General features: G+C 37.3%; 1 protein-coding gene across 2 annotated transcripts in view; it reads right to left on the bottom strand.

Annotated features, from left to right (window-relative positions):
• Positions 1–1,491: 1,491 nt before the first annotated feature.
• The window catches only part of Sms (spermine synthase), a 185,143-nt gene continuing 159,439 nt past the window's right edge, over positions 1,492–27,195 (bottom strand). For both annotated transcript variants that reach the window (XM_067134867.2, XM_067134868.2), the window contains exon 9: positions 1,492–2,231. In XM_067134867.2, coding sequence (XP_066990968.2) covers positions 2,079–2,231 — 153 coding nt within the window. In that variant the 3' untranslated portion in view covers positions 1,492–2,078. The remainder of the gene's footprint in view (positions 2,232–27,195) is intronic.

The raw sequence follows: 27,195 nt of genomic DNA, 5'->3' as shown, positions 1-27,195 counted from the left end.
GATCCTAATCTTCATTCTCACCTAGATTTCCTTCTTGGTCTTTTGTTGCTCCTGATATATACTTTAATGATTTTTTCTCTTTTTTTTTTTTTATTAGTCTGATGGCTTTGCTACTTACGATTTGTATTTATAAAAACAAACCCCATGGCACAACAGTCCTGATTGACCTTGGTCTATCAAGTGACTAGTTCAGTCCAAGGGTCTGCAGATTGCGAGGTGCCGTGTGGTCAGTGTGACGAATCCTCTCGGCCGTTATTTTGGCTTTCTAGAATGGGGCTGCTACCTCATCATCGGATAGCTCCTCCATTGGAATCATGTAAGTTGAATGGACCTCGAACCAGCCCCCAGATCCAGGTAATAATCCCTAACCTGGCAGGGAATCAAGCACACGGTCTCTGGGTAAGAGGCAGGCAAGCTACCCCTAGACCGCAGGGTCACCATTTGTATAGTAATTGTAACTAAATTCATGACCGTATTGTACATGAAAGACTTTCAGCTTAATATGCAGTATCAAGTACATATAGTATAGTAATATTTTAATAGAAGTGTTAAGTATGGAATAAAAATAGTGATGAATGCCTGTATTTTTGCATCAATACAGCAATGGCGAATTAAAAATCTTTCAGCATTATTAGAGCAATAAATTTGGTTTATTTCTGAGGAAGTAGAGCATTGTTTTCTAGTAGTTTGTCCAACAGCATAAACCAAAATGACTTATCATTCAGTGAGAAATTATTTTTAGAAAGTTATTATTCAACTTTAGCCATTTAATTATGCTCAGACTAATTTTGTAGCAGCTTATCAACTTTATAGAAACATCAGGGTGTTGTATCTTGATTTTCATGAGAGAAAAAAATGCTATAGCAAAAATTGGAAAAGTATATCCATTTTGATTTTTTATAGCTAATTTGATATTCATTTTTATCCATTTTTATGAGGAAAAATGAAGAATACAGTCGTGATGGAACAAAAAATTAAATTAATGGCTTAGGTTCTTTACACATTATTTGCCTGTAACATCATTATCGCTGTATTTTATTGTTCTGTACCTCCATAATGGCAATTTTTTCTCAACTTCCATTTCTACGAAACGAAATGAGACATACTTTTCTCTAATGAACCTGGAATTAAATACTCTCAGTATATCTCTGTTTCATTGCTGGCTAGAAAGAAAAAAATGTACTCTTATCCTTAGTGTATAATTCATGAGCTAATCTTCAAAGTCCCCACACTCCTCACGAGACTATAAAACTATAAAGACGAGATCACTCCACAGCTATAGGCAGCAACTTTTTAACATATCAACAATGCAATGTACTGTAGATGTTGATAGTGAATAATGAAGTACAGCTTAGTCTATGTATATGCTCTGGAACAAAGTGACTCATAGAAAGTAGGCGAACTGCTACTGCTGGAGAGGCCAAACTCGGTAGAAAATTCAGTCACACATGAATGATGGCACAAATGCATGATCACGTGAAAATTTTGAGTTTTTGCAACCGAGATTCATACGTCTTCAAAGATACATACTTTTCTCTGAACATGGAATTAAATATTCTCAGTATAATCTCTGTTTCATTGCTGGCTAGAATAAAAAATTGTACTCTTATCCCTAATGTATAATTCATGAACTAATCTTCAAAGTCCAACAGGGTTAAGCCTTACACTCCTCACAAGACTATAAAGCTATAAAGACGAGATCACTCCACAGCTGTAGGCAGCAACCTTTTAACATATCAACAATGCAATGTACTGTAGATGTTGATAGTGAATAATGAAGTACAGCTAGCACCAGAACATTATATCAAACAGCTGATGTAAAATAACGATTTCCCTTTTGGAAAATCTTTCAAATAACAATAATGGAGCACCATAACAGTACTCCTTTTCACTGAACATCATTACTGTGATCTGCAATAGATACCTGCCAGTCACGAACCAGCAAGACATTGCAGGGAACCTCACAGAGGTTGTTTTCGAGGCGATTATTTGAAAGATTTCTTGAAGTCACTCAAGGCCGAAGATCATCTAATGTCTATGCTCTGGAATGAAGTGACTCGTAGAAAGTAGGCCAACTGCTACTGCTGGAGAGGCCAAACTTGGTAGAAAATCCAGTCCTCCATGAATGATGGCACAAATGCATGATCACGTGAAAATTCAACAGGGGTGTTGAGTTTTTGCAACTGAGATTCATACATCTTCAAAGATTCAGGACAGGATGCACCATTACCCTGTAAATACAATCGACAAATCATTTTGGCTTGCAAAGACTTTCCTCACATCGTTATAAGTAATTTAATATGCTCCTCAAGTATGTACTGTCCTACTCCTCAGGCACATTTCCTGAGAAGGGGTCAGAGATAGGGTGAGATGAAATAATATGGCATATTCTTAAAGCCAGATGTCCTTCCTGTCACCAACTTCAATTGAGTAGCTAATGAAGATGAAATGAATGATGGTGAATAAAATTGAATTGTGTAAGGAAGTGAAAGGAATCGGCTGTGGCCTATGAATAGGAACTGTACCGGCATTTGCCTGGAAGTAAAAATGGCAAACCACAGAAAACCATTCTCAGGACAACTGACGGTGGGGTTCAAACACATTAGTCTCCTGAATGCAGAACTTGGTTCCATAGCTCTAGTGCGTTGACATGCGCCGCGACTATGTAGAGCACCATTTTTTATAGTTAAGTAGTATTCTTTAAACAGGGGTTTAAGTCCCTCATTACCAGTTCACCAGGAATTTTATTACCCAACACCACGACTTTGATCTAGACCAGCAAGTGTACTGGCTGACCGACTCTTGAGGGAAAATTTTAATCTAAACCAGAGCTGGCGGGATGAGTGGTCAAATCCAACATCTAGAACTAATGCTCATGACCTAAATCCAACTCAGAAAATGAAGGGATTCGACCCCCCAAGAAAACCATGGTATCGCCTCAACAGACTGAGAACTGGGCATGGATGCTGCAATTTCTTACGCCATAAGTGGGGTTGGATGGATTCTCCAATGTGTAAATGCAGTGAAGAGGAGCAGACCATGGACCATGTCATCCTGCGCTGCCCTATTCATGCCTACACTGGAAGCCCCAGTGACCAGTTTCATCTTTCAGAAAGCGCTGTAGAATGGTTGAAAAACTTAGACCTAGACTTATGAATTTGTTGTTATAATACCATACGATTAAATACATAAAAGTTCAAGTACATCATAAGGAAAAGGAGTGAATATGAAACATTTATGTTCAGAGTATAAAGAAACATACACCATGAAAAATTCAGAAAGATAAATTTACACAATGATTATGCAGTTCTTCCTAAATAGTGTCATTTTAAAATCTTCCTGCCCTTACCAGGCTAATTTAATGTGTCTTTTACTTTGAAGACACTGGTAATGGCTGCTTTCAAAATATGCAAATATTTAATTATATGTTATGCAAATTAATCCTGGTCTAAAAAGTCAAGAATGACAGCCGAGAAGATTCATTGTACTACCCACATGACACCTCATAATCTGCAAGTTTGGGCTGAGCAGTGGTCGCTTGGTAGGCCATGGACTTGTGGGGCTGTGATGCCATATGGTTTGGTTTGGGTTTGTTTTATGTAAATGATCATAGAAATTAACACGATAATTCCACAAAGGAGCTTTCATAAGAAAACTGGTTTTCTTCATCATTTTTTATGATCTGCGATTATTATTTTAAATCATTATTTCATGTTTAAGGAAGGTTTCATGTTCTGATAATGCTTTCAATCTATAAGTCAATTTTTCCAAACAATATGGGAGGTAGTCTACATAGGCTATAAACCACTTTACACCTACTGTTCTTTGAATATACCCTACATTTCTGGTCATTTCTTCGAGGGCAGCAGATACACTGGAATAATTTACGAAGTATAGCAAAAGTCATGGGGCACATGGGACACCGCACACTGTGCACTGTTCAGGTACAGCAGAACCTATGAACTTCACTGTGTGTGAGAGGGAAAGGAAATGCTATAGCTTTGACTTCAAGGTATGGGCAGTTGTTTTTGAGATTATTGATCACGCACTAGCAAGAAACAGTAAAAACAAAATATGTTATAAATTAACACTTGCACAAATAATTGACAAAAACGTTGCATTGAGCCAGACAGGAGTAAAAGATTAAGAGGATTACACTTTCAAAACATATTTTTAAGAACAGATGAAGAATTTAAGATGCAAATTTGCAATTACTTGGATTGTATGAAAAAGGAAGTAACTTACTCTAATTAATATTAGTATAAAAAAGTCACGCATGAAATGAGAAGTGCTACACACAAAAATTAAGGGCTGGAAAACAAAAGATTATCTACTATTACATAAATACTTTTTTCTAAATCCAGAACAATGTTTAAGATGACTGATAACAAGAAACTGGGAGATAAAATTGATGAAAACATTAAACCTCACCACAACTGCAATTTAAAAACCGTACAGAGAATAATGCATTTCTAATGTTTTAAATTAAATAATTAAATTTGTGTTGAACATCATGCAATTCAACAAGTGTACCATGCAAGCCAAAGACATTGTGAGTTTACAAGCAAAATATAATAAATCAGTTTTTGAAATTTTCACATTTTTACACTACCCTACAGTGCACAGGCAATACTGTGACAATACTGGCAGAACACGCTGTTCTTCTATCAGTTAACGGAAGAAGAAAAATTGTGTGGGTGGTTTCAACAAGATTCAGCCTCTGCTCAGACAGTAGAAGATTCCCTTCTTACAATCTTGGAAGTGTTTGCAGAGTGATCAGTGCTGTTCTATTTCCCCTCATTCTCCAGATCTAACAGTGTGGGATTTTTACTTGCAGGTAAACTGAAAGAAAAAGTGTAACGAACAAATCCTCACAAATTGGAGGAACTGAAAGAAAACATAACGAATGAAATCAGAAACATTACAGTGGCAGAGAACTCACTTGCATCAGCCAGAATGTGGTTACCAGATACAACACTTCCAGCATCTTTTATAAGGTAAGATTTAATACGATTGTATACACGTTTAAAGCAGGGCGACCGCGTGCAATATAAGTTTGGCTGAGGCAGCGCACAGTACAAATACCATGCATTCGGTCTGAGTTTATATGAGAGACCCTGTATTCTGATCTTTTTGAAATGGATATTGATACAGAAAATGCAATTTTTTTTCTATTGCTGAAAATAAACATTATCAACAAGTATAATACAGATAGATAGATTTATCATCAACAGGTCATTTATCCAATTACAGGCGATTCAATAAAACACTATTATTATTATTATTATTATTATGATTATTAATAACTTTATTGACCACATTGGACCACTTGAGTCTTCCATGTCCACTTTTTCTTTGAAGGTTGTACTGTTTGATTCTTCTTACCTGCCCAGTACTTCTTTAATTCGTTCTGATCGCAGTGTTCTTAATTTGTCTGAAATCTCTATAGGCCTTCTGTGAATCATTTCAGTTGAAAATTTGTGATTTCTAAAGAAGGGTGGTAATTTTATTCTTGTTCCCTGCACCTGTAATTTTGAGTCCAACTGTTTTGACATCCTCTTGAATTTCTTCAATCCAATGCCCTCCTGTCTTCTTTCGCAGATTTCTTATCACTAGTTGTAAAATCCTGTTTTCTGGTAATCGTAAGAAGTGAGAGAAATATGAGATTCTTTTCTTCTTCATCGTGCTGGTAACCGGGTCAATCTCTCGACAGACAGTTTCATTGGCAGCCATTCCGGGTAAAGAGGGAATTATACTGTAAAATGTACTGTTTAAAAATGTGTTTTATTTTCCTGAAATGAGTAGATAAAACTTCGAACTTAAGTATTCTGCTAAGATATTTTGAAAAATAATATATTTTATATGTTTTATTGCTAAAGGAAGTAGCTGGTTTTAGTTGGTAGTACATGGCCAGTTTCATTCCCTGAAGTTGGCAGCACTTACTTACATGCAGTTCAACTGTTAACTCTATTCTCAGAAAGTTTACTGCCGAGTTCATGTTTCGAGACTCTACCCACTGAATTTCAGAGACCAAGGTGATCAAATTTATTAAATAAATGTAAAACAGTAGTCGGACGTACATGGTGTAACAACCCTGACAAAAAAGAAGAAACTTTAAAAAACATATAATTGAATTATTTTTGTTTTTGTCAAAGGTAGAAAATGTTGACATTCTATTAAAATACTTGCATCCTACCATCTTAAAGATAATATCCAAGTTCAAATAAGAATAAAATAGACATCACGGAAGTTCCCAGTTATGGATGGTACTTTTTTATAACCAATGATACCTTTAGATTAAGGCTGTCTAACTTTATGAACTACAGTCCATGTTACATAATGTATAATTCAGAGAGATTAAAAATATATTACTGATGTGTAGATTTTGATTTTATTAAGTCATAGAGTAAAATGAAACTAATTTTCTTCATTCCATCTAGAATTAATTTTTCATTTTATAATGAAATGTCCTTAGCAAACAGAAACATAAAATAATGCATAATTTGGTCCAAGCTTATGTTTTCTCTTGCTGCAGATAATGCCACCTGTCAAGTCTGCTATTGGAATGGCAAAAATGAGAGCTACAATGAAATTTAAAAATCCAGAGAGATGGGCTTGCATGTTTGGAGAAGGATAAAGAAATAAGTAGGTTAAAAAGTTAAGATAAAGAAAAGTGTGCCAAAGATAAAAACCTTTTGAATTTGAGGAGATAAAAGACTAGAATGAGGGTGCAGGAGTGGAGGAGGAAAACGCAGAAGCAACGAAGGCCAGTACATCTCCAAACCCTTCAGCATCGGGCTGATATTTTTCAACAAGCACACTTTGAAAAGCTGTCCACAAAGCTAAATATATTTTCCGATAACTGTTCTTCCCAGTTTAAGAGTAAGTATACACCTTTCAATATATGCCACTTGCCTTATGATCTCAACGTGGAAACTATAGAGTGGAACTATTTTGCAGCTGGCCATAGTAAAAGAGTAGTAGATGCCACTGGCGGGCAAGTTAAACAAATGGTCTGGACAGCAGTAAAATCATGATTTTGTACTCTTCAAAATGCTGAAGCTCTGTTTAGTCAACTAAGGTTTTTTTTTTCTTAACCAAGAAAGAGATAGAAGAAAATTCAGTATTTTTGAACAAACGATGGGAGTATGTGTGAACGGCACCAGGAATATGAGAAATACATCACATCAAGAAAATTGATGATGTATGTATAGCTTTTGGCTTGACTTCAAAATCTGTCAAACAAGTACAAGCTGCCTTTTCCAGAAATAGTGCCACAAAGTATGAACAGTTAATTGCAGTGGCATGATGTGTATTCTTCTGATTCTGGCAGTGGATTTGAATCATATTCTGATGATGATAACGCATCTGTTGAAAGCCACATAAACAAGCTTGGACATAACTCGAAAACCAAAGAATTAGACCTATCTGAACTCTATTGTACCTGGAGTATATGATGAAGTCAGCAACACTGGTCATGTAAAGACTCAGGTTAGCTATAACTATGTTGCAGTGTGTCAGACAGTGTTTTGCAAAAACAGTGGTGATTTACGTGTGATCTTCTAGAAACAGTAGAGAAAAACTGGCCATTTATTCATATCTAATGAAGGGGATGAAAAAATGTTTTAAAAATTCTATTTATGTTATAATAATTACAAATTGGATAATGACTAAACATTAGCCTTTTTCTTCAATCCATGGTTTCTTCCATTCAATGATCAAATTATTCGTTCTGATCTGTAATTAGAGGCCTAATTAGGTATCACTGCATAACTGTGTTAATTATACCATGTAATCTTATTTATTTAAGAAAGGGAATACATCACATATCTTAACTATATCATATATCATGTCAGATGTAACATCCGTGACAAATTCCATGCAACATCCGTGACATGAATAAAGCAATTCTAAAATAAAACCCTTTTCTTTCTTTTGAATTAATAGATCAGATTTAGAACCCATAAAGCTTGCAGAACACAATGAGTATAAAATGAATGTTGTCTAAGGCAGTTATCTGGATTTTAAAATTTTAGTTCACAGCCTGTAAGGTGAGTTCACTAATTCTGTAACATCTGTGACCGAATATTTTTTCTGTTTCCGGAATATAGTTTCTTCTGTAGGGAGGTCATTACCATTTACTGTGTTCCATGTTAAAAAAGTTCACAAAATACATTTAAATTTTAATGTTAAGGGCTTTAAATTAGTAAAAATGTAACATCAGTGACAACTGAAATGGCAGTTGAGGAGGATTCTCCAGACACCTTCAACCTGGTAATTTTTAGTACTTTTTATTTATGCAAGTTCTAATAATTCTTCTTTCAGTTCTGAGGAGCTGATCAGTTCTTCTTTCATTTTTAATTTGGAATGAGATTTTGCAAGTGTTTGTGGCTTTGGGCAAAGTTACAGTTTTGTAGTGTTGGATCTTACTGTCTATTGACAAGCATTTTTTGTTATAAGTTGACCAGGTTTGAAATTGGTTTTTTTTCTTTCATTTTGTTGGTTCTGTTTATCCATGTTGCTTTCTTGCTTAAGTTGCGCATAATGATTTCTCCAAGGTATTTAAATTGTAGTAACATCCGTGCGCATAATGATTTCTTGAAGGTATTTAAATTGTAGTAACATCCGTGACATGAATAAAGCAATTCTAAAATAAAACCCTTTTCTTTCTTTTGAATTAATAGATCAGATTTAGAACCTGTAAAGCTTGCAGAACACAATGAGTATTTGATCATTTATGATGACTTTGTTTATGTCAAGGGATTTCATTGGCATGATCTCAGTGTTCTCAAAGGAAATTTGTAATCCAATTTTTAATGCAATTTTCTGGAGACTGGTGATCTGAGCACAGACTTCTCCCATGTCAAGGGTTAAGAGAGCTAAATCATCTGCAAACACTACTCAGTTTGTCCTCATTGAGGGTTTTGCTACAATTTTGATTTTAGGTGGGTTTTCTTTTTGCCAAATTTTCATGATGTAATCTACCACATAGAAGGAGGAAGGGAAAAGGTAGGAAACAGAAATGTAGAATAGAGGATAGGAAAAGACAGGAGGAACAGGGTCATGTGAGGGAGAAAAGGGAGGAGGAAGTAACTTCTGCAGCTATCAGGAAAGATAGGGCTGACAAGGAGGGGAGGGGATCAAAGGAGGTGAGTAGGGTTGGAGCTCTGGTCATGGGGGATTCCATCGTTAGACATGTGGGGAAAGTGTGTGGAGGAAAGGGAACCAGGGTAGAGCGTTATCCAGGAATTAGGTTGAGGCAGATGTTGAGGAAAGTAGAAGAGAGGTAGGAGGGGAAGGAGAAGGTGATAGTATTTTACGTTGGTACCAACAATGTAAGGCAAACTGATATAAGTACCAACATAGTTGGGGATGTGTGGGATCTGGTAAATGCAGCACGAGTGGAGTTTAAGGAAGGAGAGATTGTTATCAGTGAAATACTGTGTAGGAGGGATACTGCATGGAGGTTGATTGGGGATTTAAATGAGACTATGGAGTGGGAATGTGGGAAACTGGGAGTGAAATTTCTAGATCCTAATGGGTGGGTAGGAGATAGGGATCTGCGCTCAGATGGCCTTTACTTAAACCGCAGTGGTACAATAAAGTTAGGAAATTTGTTTGGAAGGGTAATAGGGAGGTACATTCAGGGAAACGGGGTAGTCTAGGGAGCGGTGATAAGAGTACAGAGATCTGGAAGTCAAGTAGGGATGACAAAAATGTTAGTGTTGAACTGTAGAAGTATTGTAAAGAAAGGAATAGAATTAAGTGATTTAATAGATATATATTTACCAGATATTGTAATAGAAGTTGATGAATCATGGCTGAGAAATTATATAATGGATGCAGAAATTTTCTCACAGAACTGGAGTGTGTATTGTAGAGATAGGATAGGAATGGTGGGAGGGGGAGTGTTCATTCTGGTGAAAGAAGAATTTGTAAGCTACGAACAAGTTAAAGATGAGAAACACAAAATTCTAGGTGTAAGGCTCATTTCTAAAGATAATAGGCAACTTGATGTCTTTGGAGTGTACAGACCGGGAAAGGGTAGCACTGACACGGATTCAGAATTATTTGATAAAATAATCAGCTATGTGGGAAACAACATGGAAAGCAATGTGATTGCAGCAGGAGATCTGAATTTACCAAATGTCAATTGGGAGGGAAATGCAAACGACAGGAAGCATGACCAACAAATGGCAAATAAGGGAAGGACAGCTGATTCAGAAAGTACCGAGCTCGATAGCTGCAGTAGCTTAAGTGCGGCCAGTATCCAGTATTCGGGAGATCGTGGGTTCGAGCCCTACTTTCAACAGCCCTGAAAATGGTTTTCCGTGGTTTCCCATTTTCACACCAGGCAAATGCTGGGGCTGTACCTTAATTAAGGCCACGGTCGCTTCCTTCCCTCTCCTAGACCTTCCCTGTCCCATCGTCGCCATAAGACCTATCTGTGTCGGTGCAACATAAAGCAACTTGCAAAAAAAAAAAACCAAACAAACAAACAGATGAGCGCTATAGAGAAACCGAAGTAATAGATGGTATTAGTGATCACGAAGCTGTTTTTGTCATAGTTAAAAATAAATGTGATATAAAGGAAGGTTTTAAAAGTAGGAAAACAGTAAATAAGAACGTAAACTCAGGGATGGGTTTAAAGAAATTGTTGAGGAATGTGAAAACAGGTTTGTACATTTAAAGGTGGTAAGGAATGTTAATGACCCACCTTATTATAATAGGAAAGAAATAGAGTTAGAAATGGCTGTGGAAGCAAGGAGAAATTGAAGGAACTTACTAGGAATTGAATTTAGCAAAGAAGGCAGCTAAGGATAACATGATGGCTAGCATAATTGGCAGTCATACAAATTTTAGTGAAAAATGGAAGGGTATGTATAGGTACTTCAAGGCAGAAACAGATTCCAAGGGCATTCCAGGAATAATTAATGAACAAAGAAAGTGTGTATGTGAGAATCTTCAAAAGGCATAAGTATTCAGTCAACAGTATGTATTCTTGGTTACAAGGATAATGTCCAGATAGAGGAGGAGACTAATGCTAAAGAAGTATTAAAATTTACATATGATAACAATGATATTTACAATAAGATACAAAAGTTGAAAACTAGAGAAGCGTCTGGAATTCTTAAGATTTCTGGGGATATACTAAAAACAATGGGTTGGGATATCATACCATATCTGAAGTACTTATTTGATTATTGTTTGGTTGAAGGACCTATACCAAATGAATGGAGAATTGCTATAGTAGCCCCTGTGTATAAAAAAAAAGGGTGATAGACATAAAGCTGAAAATTAAAGGCCAGTAAGTTTGACATGCATTGCATGTAAGCTTTGGGAAGGCATTCTTTCTGATTATATTAAACATGTTTGTGAAATTAGTAACTGGTTTGATAGAAGGCAGTTCGGTTTTAGGAAAGGTTACTCCACTGAAGCTCAACTTGTAGGATTCTAGCAAGACATAGCAGATATCCTGGATTCAGGTCAAAGGGACTGTATCGCAAATGACCTGTCTAAAGCATTTGATAGGGTGGATCATGGGAGACTACTGGCAAAAATGAGTGGGTTGCTATATTTCTAGAAAATACAACTCAGAGAATTAGAGTAGGTGTTTTATCTGACCCTGTAATAACTAAGAGGGGAATTCCTCTAGGCAGTATTATTGGACTTCATGTTTTCCTATATATATAAATGATATGAGTCAAGGAGTAGAATCAGAAGTAAGGTTTTTTTTTTTGCTAGTGCTTTACGTCGCACCAACACAGATAGGTTTTATAGCGATGGTAAGGCTTTTTGCGGATGATGTTATTCTGTATAGAGTAATAAATAAGTTACCGAGCTTGATAGCTGCAGTCGTTTAAGTGCGGCCAGTATCCAGTATTCGGGAGATAGTAGGTTCGAACCCCACTATCGGCAGCCCTGAAAATGGTTTTCCGTGGTTTCCCATTTTCACACCAGGCAAATGCTGGGGCTGTACCTTAATTAAGGCCACGGCCGTTTCCTTCCCACTCCTAGGCCTTTCCTGTCCCATCGTCGCCAGAAGACCTATCTGTGTCGGTGCGACGTAAAGCAACTAGCAAAAAAAAAAAAAAAAAGTTACAAGATTGTGAGCAACTGCAAAATGACCTCGATAATGTTGTGAGATGGACAGTAGGCAATGGTACGATGATAAACGGGGTTAAAAGTCAGGTTGTGAGTTTCACAAATAGGTAAAGTCCTCTCACTTTTAATTACAGCATTGATGGGGTGAAAGTTCCTTTTGGGGATCATTGTAAGTATCTGGGTGTTAATATAAGGAAAGATCTTCATTGGGGTAATCACATAAATGGGGTTGTAAATAAAGGATGCAGATCTCTGCATACGGTCATGAGGGTGTTTAGGGGTTGTAGTAAGGATGTAAAGGAGAGGGCATGTAAGTCTCTGGTAAGACCCCAACTAGAGTATGGTTCCAGTGTACGGGACCCTCACCATGATTACTTGATTCAAGAACCGGAAAAATCCAAAAAAAAGCAGCTCGATTTGTTCTGGGTGATTTCCAACAAAAGAGTAGCGTTACAAAAATGTTGCAAAGTTTGGGCTGGGAAGAACTGGGAGAAAGATGACGAGCTGCTCGACTAAGTGGTATGTTTGCAAGAAATCAGCTTCATTTTCCGTATCAAATTCTAATCACAGAGGCTTACAATAATTGAAAATTTTTCCGCCTTTTTGATACTTTTTATTTGCTTTAATTAATTTGCTAAAAAGCAATGATGATTGGATGATTTTCAATTATTGTAAGCCTCTGTAAGTGGTATGTTGCAAGCTGTCAGCAGAGAAATGGCATGGAATGACATTAGTAGACGAATAAGTTTGAGTGGTGTCTTTAAAAGTAGGGAAGATCATAATATGAAGGTAATGTTGGAATTCAAGAGGACAAATTGGGGCATTTATAGGAAGGGGAGTTAGGGATTGGAATAACTTACCAATAGAGATGTTCAATAAATTTCCAATGTCATTGAAATCATTTAAGAAAAGGCTAGGGAAACAACAGATAGGGAATCTGCCACCTGGGCGACTGCCCTAAATGCAGATCAGTACTGACTGACTGAATGACAGTACTGATTGATTGATTGATTGATTGATTGATTGAAAGCAGTGGGGATAATCCAACACCTTGTCTGAAGTCTGTGTTTTTTGTAAAAACATTTGACATTTCTCCCTTGTACTTTACCTTTGAAATTGTGTTGGTTAAAATTAGTTCAAAATTTCTGTTAATTCAGGATGAAGGCCTTATGATCTGAGGATTTTTAAAAGAGTGGGTCTGTGTATACTATCATAAGCCTTTTCAAAATCTATTACTGAAATAAACAGCTGTTTATTTCTGTATTTGTAATATTCCATTATTAGTTTCAGGCTGAGAATTTGGTCTGGACAACTTCTGTATGGGTGAAATCCTCCTTGGTATTCTAGTTGTGGTTCCAGAATGTTTTTTATCCTGTTGTAAATTATGCAGGAGAAAAACTTTCAAGTGCAGCCAAAAGGGTTATTCCTCTGTAATTGTCTGGATTAGTTTTACCTCCTTTCTAGAATAAAACATTGTACACAACAAATACACCTTAAATAAAACAAATTTCCTCAACTAATTACAAAGTTTTAACTAAATCTAGAGAGATTTATTCAATACACATATTTATACACAAAGGACCTTACATTCTTTTAGTGCCCTTAACAGCCATGAGTTTCCCCGAGCCGTAGTTTTCACTTTAGGCGTGCATACAAAATATACAAGACCAGGCGCGTGTTGTACTTTATACCCTAGTGCACCTATTGGAGGACTAGTATGTAATGGAATCAACTCCAACAATGTTGAGCAATCCACTCTATTCATCAGAAACTTATAAAGAAAGAGGGCATTGGCTCATCTGTGGCACGAGTGCAATATCCTCATATTCATAGTCTCACAAAAAGACTTGTAATTGGATGAAGAGTAGTTATGGGAAGCCATCTGCAAACTTGCTACTAAATCACTGCTAGTGTGAAATCACAGTCCAACCTACTAGCGGGTTGGCCAGGCTAGCAGGTCTTAACAGCGATTGTGATGTTTTGCAGGTGGCAGCGCTGCGCTGCGAGAAAACGTTAAACTAACGTGATCAACCAGCATGAATCGCACAGCCAAGGCCAATAGTAGCAACCAGTAGCAATTAGCAGACTAGCAGTTAAGAAAGCAGTAGCAGATAATCTAATCAGTACTGGCAGCGCTGCGCTGCGAGAAATCGATAAACTAACGTGATCAACCAGAGGGAAACGCACAGCCAAGGCCAATAGTAGCAGCCAGTAGCATTTAGCAGACTCGCAGTTAAGAAAGCAGTAGCAGCTAATCACAGCATCCCACTCACAAGTCTGTGACCCACATCACAGTCGCAGTTGCGGCTGCGCTGTGATTGTAAAGAGCTATTGTCGACATTGTCGTATAATCACAGGAATAGAAGGCCTAACATTTAATTCTCAAATATTTGTTATTAGTGGTCCTATCTTAATGAAAATTGGTATGCAAAATTGGGCAATAAGTCGCTATAATCAGGGATATAAATAATTTTATTCACGGTGAGTGAAATTGTGGTTTAGGGGAAGGCCTACAATTTAATTCTCAAATATTTATGTGAATAGTGGTCGTATCAATAAATACTAAATAACTAAAGTTATACAGTGTTAAATTTACGATCATTTGTCTTATATATTGGTCTTTTTTTTTTTTTTTGCTAGTGGCTATACGTCACACCGACACAGGTCTTATGGCGAAGATGGGATAGGAAAGGCCTAGTAGTTGGAAGAAAGCAGCTGTGGCCTTAATTAAGGTACAGCCCCAGCATTTGCTTGGTGTGAAAATGGGAAACCACGGAAAACCATCATCAGGGCTGCCGACAATGGGATTCGAACCCGCTATCTCCCGATGCAAGCTCACAGTCGCGCACCTCTATGCGCACGGCCAACTCGCCCGGTTTATATATAGTTACCGTACTGGCTATGATCACAGATATATTAATGAATTTGAGTTTTTGATACTAAGTCCATATCAGCACTGAACCATGAGAAAATAGGTAAACAGAATTTAATGAAAATCGGTATGTAAAGTCGGAGAATAAGGAACTACAGTCTATTCTATAAATAATTTAAAAGACGCCCTAATATAGCAGAGTCGAAACAAAACTAAATGTGAAGGGCAACAATATAGAAAGCTCATAAAATTGATCAACAATAACAGTGCATTGATCATTGTTTACTGTGATGTGCTTTGTGTCTTCTGTTGCCACCCATCTCCGATAGATAGAATTACTGATGCGGACCGAGTATTTTTAAAAAATTTGCTTTATGTCGCACCGAAACAGATAGGTCTTATGGCGACGATGGGATGGGAAAGGGCTAGGAGTGTGAAGGAAGCGGCCTTGGCCTTAAAAAAGGTACATCCCCAGCATTTGCATGGTGTGAAAATAGGAAACCACGGAATGCCATCTTCAGGGCTGCAGACAGTGGGGTTCGAATCCACAATCTCCCGGATGCATGCTAACAGCTGCGTGCCCGTAACCACACGGCCAACTCACCCGGTCGTACCGAGAGTAATAGCCTGCCGGAATATTGGCGGCAAGTAGCTGGGGAGTTAGATAACTTTCTCCTTCTTTAGCATACTATTCCTCAGGTTCATAGATTTTCTGATACTACTGATACATAACACACTGGTTCATCATAGCATTCGAGCTATTCAATCCCCACTCTGAGGCACTGATTGGAATGAGCAGTGTGCATATTTAACGGAATAATGGCAGAGGAGTGTTCACTGCTGTCTGTGGCCTGGTCATTCCAGCTCTGGAACTTTGGACTGTTAGATCAGCACCGTAGTACTGTTCGTTAAAAGTGAGAAAATGTGCAGTTTTTCATTTGATCGAGTATTTTATATGATAACGTTGTCTTTTAATCACTACATTCTTACTGACATTTTGGTAATGACCTATGTTGACTTCAGTTAGGAAAACCACTAAGTCAGTCTTTCTGAGAATCCCATAGCGAAGCACGGGTACATCAACTAGTAATTATGATAAAATAGTCCTTGTTGACTCGTACGGTGGCGTGTTGTATGTTATGACTCATAATATTTTTGAGAAAAGGTAAGGTATATTACTTTCTAAAATATAATTCTGAAAATGAGTATTTGTTTTCAGCGTTAGCGCAAGTTCACCTGTGTACTGAATGCTACACAAAATCGTACTCCTCGGTACTCCTGTAGGCCGCAGAGTGATGACGTCATATTTCGAGTGTGCCAGCATTGTATCCTATGTGGCGTTGGCTGAATCGCAGTTAATCACAGTTAAAAAACACTGCTGCTTCAAAATAGCAATCACGGTTTGACCTGTGAGTGTAAAATCACTGCTAGTCACACCACTAATGAAGAGAGAAACACCCAAACCTTTGTAGCTAATCAATTTCATGAACCTTATTTGGACTCTTTCCAAGTTATATATCAAATACTGCTGAGAAGGTAGCATCACCTCGCAACAGTATTCTAACGATAGCTTGATTACAGTGCAAAACAAAGTTATCTGAGTTCTAGGAGAAACAAATTTGGCAAAATTTCCTTCCTAGAAAACTTGTCTAAATGTTTATCGAAGGAAAGACTGTAACAGTTTGAAAGTGTCACACCAAAATCATTTATTTCAATCACACGAGCTATTTGAAAATTGCATAAATGGTAAGGATAATTTATGGCTACTAACTTATGCAAAAATGTAATTGCATTGCATTTTTAAGTATTCAAACCAAGCAGCCATTTTTGACAACAGTTACTGAAGAGGTTTAAGTCAGACTGTGGCAACTCACAGTCCAACTCACTATTTACCACCTTAAAGATCTTAAGATCATCAGCATAGAGGAGGAAATTACTGCGTTAAATAAATGTTATATCATTTATGAATATTACAAAGAAAAGGGGACTCAAAAACAAGCCTTGGGAGACACCGGAAATAGGGTGGTATAACTTTGATATAATACCATCAGATTTTACTATGCAAACCCTGTTAGTGAGATAGCTTCTAATCCAGTCCAAAGCACATCCTCCTATCCTGTATGCTGAAAATTTGATGAACAGAGCATCATGTTGAACAGAACAACATCCACTTGTTGCTTCCTATCCGGAGATTCTGAAATGAAATTGATATACACCGCCATATTGGACACGACCGAGCATTTCTGTACAAAACTGCAGTGAACTATATTAATATACTGTGAAACAACCGTATAATTATTTATACATGATTTTCTCTGACACCTTTGAAATCTGGGATAAAAACAAAACAGGCCTTTAATTATCAAACACCACTTTGTCTCTTTTCTTGACACTGGTGAGACGTAACCTTTCTTCCACTCACACGGAAAATACTCTAATGAGCATACATATTTATTATGATGCTAAGCGACTTACCGAGCACAGATGCACCGTCTTTCAAAACACTTATGGATATGTCATCTGGACCAAATGATTTGCAGGTATCCAAAAATGCAAGAATTGAAGATACCTCTGCAGGAGAGGTCACTATTAAGGTTAAGCCCGTATCACACACAGACAAAGTGGATAGATTACACTCTGTGGCACGTGAGTGATACTTTTCAAAGGTACCTAAAAACCTGTCGAAGATGCTCCTTTTGTCCTGTAATTCTTTCCTATCCTGAAGCATATTGGATGGCAGGTGGGATGACCTCCATTTGTTATTCACAAAATTCCAAAAACACTTTGATGAAATTGAAATTAGCTGCCAATCCAAAGTCATATAATTTCTGTATTTTTAGAGGTGAAGACGCTTAAATTCACAGCGTATGGTCGAAAATTGGACGTAATCACTACTTTGTCCCATTTCTTTAAAACTTCCTTCTTGCCCTCTCCTTTTTAAAAAATTTATCACATATTAGCTCCGTCTGCTCTCCAGAACAGTAGTGTCTTTTCTTACAGTGCGAAGGAGATCGTAAATAAAAGGTTAACGCCACATTGATGGATGTGGAATCTTCTAAATTCCACGGACACAACGAAAGGAGATCTTTGAGGAAAATCAGCCTTAGTCCTTGCGAATATTAACTTCATCTATGGTACAGGACGCATAACTCACAGTAAAGATAAAGTGAATTCTACAGCTCGATGGTCGGATGTAATGACCTTCCATAGACACTGTAAAGGTTTTATGGTAAATAAATAATGTATGAATATAGTGATGTGGAAGTGAAACTGGTGGATCTACAATGACAGCCAGAAGAAACCTTTGACTTAGTGGTTAAATATGTCTGATTTATCCCTGCTGGTTGTATAATTTTGCCTACATACTTGAATATATCTACTTGGATGATTTTTCCAAATTTAGTTATTAATGATTGACTGTCGAATTTTGATTTAGTTCAGACCTTTCTAACTGAGAGATGCCGACAGGGCCCAGACAGCAGCACCAGGGCCCTGTTTCATAAAACTAACTAATAATATTACCTAATAATAATAGAACTCATAAAAATAATTATTAGTTAACCAAATTCTGTTTCATAAAGATTTACACATGACTAATAAAATGTCTTCACTCATAATATTAGTTCATTAGTCAGCTGATACAAATGAATGTTAGAAACCATCTGTTGCATATGTTCACGGTTTATGTTTGTTCCTAGCAGTAGGCAATTACTTGACTACAACTGGCTATTAATTCACATGTTCAATAGGCTCACTTGATATTTTTGTTGTTGTGACTCTGATACATATGAGAATGGGTAAAAGAAGTGAAAATAATGTGAGAGAAGAAAGTTACTTTGCAGAAAGTGATTGAGATATAGCAAAAACTATTTGCAGCCTTCTGCACACTATAACCCTCCTTGTTCTTTTTACTTTTTTTATTTTATGTGCTCATAAAAATCTCTGTTGAGATAGACTAGCAAAGTCTTGGTTTACTACCCCTTTGGATGGGGGCAGTAGAATAACACCCACAGTATCCCCTGCCTGTCATAAGAGGCGACTAAAAGGGGCACCATGGACTCTGAACGTTGGAACGTGGATTGGCGAACACGGAGCCCTTAGCTGAGCCTGATATTGCTTCCACTTACTTGTGCCAGGCTCCTCGCTCTCATCTACCCTATCCGACCTCCCTTGTTCAACTCCTGTTCTTTTCCGACCTTGACGATATTAGGTTGCGAGGTCTAGGAGTCTTTAATTTTCACGCCCTTCACGGCCCATCTCTTTCTTTGGCCGATACCTTTATTTTTCGAAGTGTCGGATCCCTTCCATTTTTCTGTTTGATTAGTGTTATATAGAGGAAGGTTGCCTAGTTGTACTTCCTCTTAAAACAATAATCATCACCACCACCATCTTGGTTTACTGGTGGTTTAAGCCAAGATTTCATAGGATAGCTAGAGTCTCCGAGCATAGCTGCACTAGGGAAACACAAGGATACTGTGTATCACTACCAGTTTGTGGAGTGCAATGACAAGCTGCTGTTTTGAGGTTATGTTTCATTACTTGCAGTGGAATATTCTCTATTACCAATCCTATCAAGCAAACACTCAAAAGTTCCGTAATCTAACCTAAACCTCTCATTGTACCAGTATTCATATGTTTGTTACATACCAGTACATGCTCTTTTTGGCCTAACATTTACTGAACAGTGAATACCTACACTCGTTCCTCATCACTGTTTGAATCAGAGTTGACCATTTCACTGATCTTGTCACGATTTTATGCCAAAATATTAAAATAACACCCATTCTGGTTTCACTAATAATATGGATTATGAGTCAAAATACACTCATGGAAATAATCCCAATAATATGAGTAACTTTTATTAGTCTTGTTGTCTATGAAACAATATACTAATATTAGGAATATCTACTAATAATTTTGACTCATAAACTAATTACTAATATTATTAGCTAATAACTCTATGAAACATAACACTAATATTATTAGTAAATGTCAATGGTTTTTTACTAATAATATTAGTGAAAGATGTTTTATGTAAACAATTATTAATGACAATTTTGTGACCCTCCCCCCCCCCCCAAACACACACCTTTTATTCTCTATGTTTGTTAGTTTATCTTCATGTACATTTAGCATCTAAGTATATTGTTGACATCATTTTGCTGCAACTAATTTACTAATATTGAGTACAAATGATTTGGCAACAGAAATTCTACGTATGTCCTCTAAGGCAACATCAGACAGAGAAGTCCTAGTTTTACTTTTATTTAAGTTCATAATTGAAAAAAATCTGTTTACGTGGATAAGTTGTACAGAACATTGACATAAATTTGGCAAATGTATGAAGTTTGGGAAATCCCTGTGGATGAACGCTTTTGTAAAATGAAATTAAATCACCACTGTAGTGCTAGTACCTGTCGTTTATAATTGCGTCGCACTGTAGTTTTATCAGCTCTATTTTTCAGGACACGCTGAAAATGGCGTCAAAATATTTGAAGTTGAGATGCCAAATCAATTTCTTTGAATCGGGCATTGAATTCATTGTGCAAATTCTGTAACAACATCTGGTACTCTCCAAGATTTTTGGAAGTAAACACATTTAAAAATTGTAATGAAGGATAATTGTCAAAATTTCCAGCTCTAAGCTGATTTTTAAATAAACTCTGCATTGTGAAAGCCTTAATTCTATAACACATGGTGCTAATCAACTTGTTTCTCCTTTGCAATGAAGTATATGTTACTTTACTGTCTCCGACGCACACTTGCACTTGTACCAGCCGCTATGTGGGGAAGGTGGGGAACTGTGCCATTGGGTGCAGCGCTGGTGCACCCCAGCGCGAAGAGCTCGAGTTGGAAAGGCTTGATTTAGTTCCTTCAATATCCTTCATCTTTTCAAATGAAATCAGAAGTCCAGCTCTTGCTGCTGTTTTATTAAGTTTTTCTATGGAGTGGATTGATTCCTGTCTGTTGCTGGAAAGGATTGCAAGGTCATCTGCAAAAGCTAAAGATCATGGTGCCTTTTGTTTTTAATAAATCTGCCAATATTTCCCCCTTAAATTATTTTCCCATTAACAAATAACTTTTTCCAAAATTAGATTGAATAGTAGTGGGGATAATCCATCTCCTTGTCGGATGCCAGTTCTGATTTTGAATGTTTCAGAAATACAACTTTTGATATGTTGGTTAGAGTACATTTGATCAAATGACTTTTTTCTGTTGACTTGGAATCCCTGAATTTTGTTGAACAGTGTCTGTCCTGTCTGTCTATCTATCTATCTATCTATCCATCTATGTATGGAGTCATACGCTTCTTTGAATTCAACAAGGGGATTACTAGGTTTTGCGAATTTATAGGATGGTTTTTAGGTTTATGATTTGTTCTGAACAAGATCTTCCTTTTGAAGCCCTGTCTGATAATCTCCAATAAGGTGGTGTGTTTGGAGAAGTAGGGCTTTAGAAAAGATTTTATGGAGTGGTAAGAGAAGAGATGCCCCTGCAGTTATTTATATTTGATTTTTCCCTTTTATTGGAAGTGGGTGAATTAAATGCACATATTATTATTAATAGGGGATGAGTGTTACTCTGCCTGACTACTCTACCAACTTTTTCTGGCCAGGCTCACCCTGTTATGCTATGGAGTAGACTGTACAGCCAGCGACTCCAACAACAAATGTTGGATGGTGGAAAATAACCTGACTCCCTACAAGGCTGAAAGTCTTCAGCCGAAATGAGCAATTTATAGGAGGCTATTTTTTTTTGCTAGTTGCTTTATGTCGCACCGACAAAGATATGTCTTACGGTGACGATGGGATGGGAAAGGGCTAGGAGTGGGAAGGAAGCGGCCGTGGCCTTAATTAAGGTACAGCCCCAGCATTTGCCTGGTGTGAAAATGGGAAACCACGGAAAACCATTTTCAGGGCTGCAGACAGTGGGGTTCGAACCTACTATCTCCCGAATACTGGATACTGGCAGCAATTAAGCGACTGCAGCTATCGAGCTCAGTCTTTATAGGAGGGTTATACGCCTTTAGTATAGGAAATGCTACTGAAATCTCATTAAATGTAACATCTGTTCTCCATGTCAGGAGAGGCCTAATTTCTAATTGAATCAACTTTGGGCAACAAGCCGGTTGGTCAACATGTGTCGCAACTAAATGTATCGATTTGTCAAAACACATTGTAGAAATGCTCGGGCATACCCTGGAAACGACATGTATTGGCCTTGCCTGACCGCCGTGACAAGTGGGCAAGGATGGAACAGGCTAAAGAAGCCAGCCCGAACAATAACAACTTTGCGTTGCTTCACTGAACATCGGTGGGGTGCATTGACAGGGTGCAGCCGTGCATTGACAGATTTGCTGAAGCCATGCAAGATGGACATTGCTTGCATAAAAGAAACATGATGGAAGGGACAGAAGTCTCATGACTTTGGAGATGGATAAAAGCTAATTTATAATGGGATACCTAGCAACAATGGTATAGTTATTGTTGTAGATTCTGACCTCCGTAGCCATGTCACTGAGGTCCATCGATGCTCTGATCGTTTTGATGTCTATCATAATAAACACCATGCCCTACTGCCTGTGCAAATTCTCAGCCTATGCTCTAAAAACTGGCTGAAATGATGAAGAGAAAGATAACTTTTGCATGGAGCTGAAAGATCAAATATCAACATGCTGTCCAGAGGACTTCCTTATTCTCTATACTGATCTGAATGGGCATGCTGGAAGCAAGCAAGAGGGTTAACTGCCGTGGGGGCAATGATTTTGGCACAAGAAATGATTATATGGCTGGCGAGTTCTTGACTTTGCTGAAGCTAATGATATCCTCATCAGTAATACATATTTCAAAAAATGTACCAGCCACCTATCACATGTGCCAGTGGTGACCATAGGAGCCAAATAGACTTCATTCTTATTCAGTGAGGCAACTTCACAGCTGTAAAGGACGTGAAGGTCATATCATCCGACTGTCTTGCCCCGCAACATAAGCTGCTCATCTCTGATATGAAGATCAGAAAAACCTTCCAACAAGGGTCATCGTATGATCACCCTTGAGTGAATCAGGTGGTGGAATCTATGGAAGCAAAAGGCAGCTCTTGTCAACTACATCAAACTTCCTGTCATTCCAGGCTCTGTTGATGCCACATGGACAGCCCTCCGCAATTCTGTTGCCAAAGTTGTAAGTCAAACCTGTGTGCAACAAAAGAAGGCCAATGCAAAATAGACAAGCAGGCATGGCTGTGGACCGAACTAGTCCAGGAGAAAGTGAAGGTGAAGAAACATGCCTACAAAAGGTGGCATGCTTTCAAAACAAAAAAGAGGAGGGAAGAATATACTGCAGTGAAATGAGCAGCTAGGAAAGCTGTTGCTGAGGTGAAAGCTGAGCACTGCAAAGATCTGTACACAGGACTAGACACTAAGGAAGGTGAGAGTGTACCTATTGGCTGGCAAAAGCTTTTTTTTTTTTGCTAGTTGCTTTACGTCGCACCGACACAGATAGGTGCTGGCAAAAGCAACATGAGACATTGAACACTTCAAGTGCATCAAAGACAAGGGTCGGCAAAAACCATTTCCCAGAAAGGTGGCAGCAGCACTTTGAAGACATTTAAAATGTGGAATATGTGGGCAAATAATTCCTCAATATCATGTTATAATGTCTTCCTACTGTGAACTTATTTATGTCAGTAAGGTTATGACTCATCACAGAATGGACCCAGAGTCAATTTCACACACACACACACACACACACACACACACACACACACACACACAAACGCGCGCGCGCACGCACGCACGCACGCACACGCACACACACACACATAGGTGTTTAAAACTGTTCATAAGAGTTAGTCCACTTATGCACATGTAAAACTACTATTTATTAATATTTTTAAAAAATCTATCCATAAAGCATTGGGTCTCCAGTTTAAAGTTACCCTATAAATCATGTCCTTAATTTGAACACTTTTCTAGTCAAAGGTTTTTGGTAAAATTTTGGAATATTTTTACTCTTCAATGATATAATTCTAATAATTTTGTCTAACAAAAGCTTTAGTAATACCCACAGCAACAACAGTGGAAATGTCTTGTTGTTTCAAATCGTGCTCACAGGTCCACTTAAAAACTTGTCTTTCAGACAATGGGTACAGATCGGTAGATATGTTCTTTTGGCAGATAGTGTACAGCTTCAGCGACAAAATCATAAGATACCTGTATCACAGCCCTAAAGAAAGCATTAGGGTACCTTAAACCCCACCGTCCTTAAAATGGATTACTGTAAATACACTGCAAGACTCTCAGTTGGTGGTAAAGATATTTTCTGTGGTCTACTGTCACAGATGGCTGTTCCTTCTGCTATTATCGATCACATATACAGCTATCAAAGTCAAAGAAATTACTGACTGAGTAACTACAGATTCTGATAAAAGAAGAACGTAGTAATTTACATTGTTGAGCTAAGGAACAAATAATTTGTAGAAACGTCTACAATTTCCTTCCTTCCTTCCTTCCTTCCTTATCTCATCAATGCCAAAATCCTAACTGGGTCAGAGTGATGATATGTCACTACCAAAATGAAAAAGGACACAGATTCAACAGAGAATCCAATCTGTTACCATGACAAGAAATTTCAAAACACTATAAGTTCATAATCTTTTGGAAATTTATAAAATGAAACACCTCATTCCTTTGCAGCCTCTGATTTGCAATAACGAATACAACATTATATCATGCATTACTTAACTGTGGTCATTCATTTTATTCACTAACATTTATCACCTATACTAGCACCTGAAAGCTCATAAAAATCATAAAAATATTTCCTGACATGCTCATGAAGTTTATATTAACTACTGTGTTTCTTTGAAACATGCACCTAGTGGCATAAAGTTACATTACACAAGCCCGAGTGAGAATCAGTTTTGCGGCCCTATGTTTCCCAGCCTTCATTAATAACGTAAGCTACCAACGTAACTCTGTTATTCTGATGAAGCTGATAGCCAACACATTAGCAGGTTGTGGCCCAAAGAGTTTAAATGGATAAATAAAACAGTATATGTCCATCCTGAAAGTTTTGTTGTCTGAAAACCATGATGTAACAAAATCAAATACCAATTTTATTTGTTTTAAATTTGTTCACTTTTACTATCATTACTTATTTAATTTTGTAGTTATTTAGTGAATAGTCAAAATAAAGAAAACTTAATCTTCAGATTCTCTCAAAATACATACCGGACTCCCTATTATATTACTACAGATAATATAATAACTTCTCCCACAGTAATTTATGACTGCATCACTGTATTCTTTTGTTGTAATTATGCTGAATAATAAATAAATGGAAGTATCTTACATTAAACAAACAACACTGTGCAAATCCAGGTTTACTGAAAATTCTCCTGCATTCTTTATCAAATCCACCCCCCTCCCTCTCTAGAGAATAGTTGCCTGTTTGTACTTCCTATTAAAATAACAATTCCCCCCCTCTCTCTATCTCCGACAGCATGCTCATTCTACAAATACTCTCATAGCCTCAAAGAAAAGGGATACAGACAGCCTAGTGTCCAAAAATACTGTGGCAATCTGTGCTCACAACTGTGTATTCTTTGTCGCAACAGTAATGTTACGTCTATCTTACACTTTAAACTAATTACTTGCAACAAAAGAGGCAGAAACTGATCTGATGGGGTAAGGGAGTTTCTTAGCAGTGGTCAGAAGAGAAAATGTTACCCAAATCTATGGAGGACAGAAATACAACAGCCAATAACCATGACTATCTGCTGATATCTGAGGCACCAGTTGCTTTATAATTGGGCATCCTGTTATTCCTTCAAAATCATCTTGAAATTTTTTGCAATATGTTCAACAGAAAAAAATTTATAAATTTATTAACATTTAATATTAAAAAATAGCAGCAAAGAAAGTATTCATAGTATTGTTAACCCAATAGACATGAGCTTCAAGTGCTTTTAACAGGCAAAAGATTCTCAATATTTCTTTAATGTTTATTTGCTAACAAGTGTTTTTATCAAGTAAGAAAATCAGAAGTCTCTAAGAATTCAATATTTCAGAACAAAATCTCCAACATTCTCAGCAAATGAAATCTTATCCTTCATATGGCAAATTTTATTAACACTGGGTCATATCAACGTGAACCAGACCCTTCTTCCATTTTTACATCTCCAGTGCCATACCATAATTATGGTACATGAAGTAGTCACTAATATTTATCGTAATTTTTTTAAACACGCTTCAAGAATTTTTCATTCTTTTTAAACTGACCAAATAGTAAAAGTAGTGCCTTGGAATTTTTCATGAAGGATGAGAAAATTCCAACCAAAAAGATCAAACCTATATTATTGACATAACACTAATACACAAACTGATTAAAACGGGGGGTGTTATTTAACATTTGACAGACCTAGGATTGAAAGTGAAATGTCTTTGTATCACTTGGCTCACCTTGGGTCACAGTTTTTGCAGAATCTCAGGGGGGTGCACTTTCCACATATCGGCTGCTGAGATGCATTGCACGACTCTTTCGTCCTCCGATGCATCTTGGAGGAGCAAATGTAGCATCATATCCTTTAGCCTGTTGGGATTGGGTTATTGTTGTCTGTGGGAGGGATCTGAATACCAACAATGCAACTCATTAGTCGGAATTCAATAGCTGGATGATAATTGTAAATACGCATTAAAGTATTTGGCCTGCTATGTTGTCCAATGATTTTTAAGAAGGTATTCTTCAATATTTTTTGAACTTCCAGATTAATGAAGTATGAGCAATTTATTCCACAATGTAAACATAGAATAGAAGAGAGGTGTTAGCCAACACAGAACATGCTGAGCTACAGAATAATTATAATTTTGATTTAGGCTATCAACTGTCGCATTCATATAGCTACAGAACTTAAAAAAAACTTTTGGATGTATTTCAGCAGAATGACATATACTAGAAAGCATAGGAACATGTTCCTTTTGTTTTGTCATAAAAAATGAAGTTAGCTCTCAAGTGTGTATCCGTACCTACATTGAGAGACCAACTGGGCAATTATTTCTCGATAACAGCATCCAATGGATGGAAGAAAAAGTAGAACTACCTGAGTCAGAAGACAGTATACCATATATCTGAATGTGCTAACAATCAGTCATGGGGGATTAGGGGGAAAGACAATGGAGATTATAAGGAGTTCTTAACAGTGTGAAAAGGTGATGGGCA

Source organism: Anabrus simplex, chromosome 1 (genome assembly GCF_040414725.1).
Source record: "Anabrus simplex isolate iqAnaSimp1 chromosome 1, ASM4041472v1, whole genome shotgun sequence".
Taxonomy (NCBI): Eukaryota; Metazoa; Arthropoda; class Insecta; order Orthoptera; family Tettigoniidae; genus Anabrus; species Anabrus simplex.
Note: the sequence above shows the minus strand (reverse complement) of the source record. Positions and strands in the feature narration are given on the sequence as shown.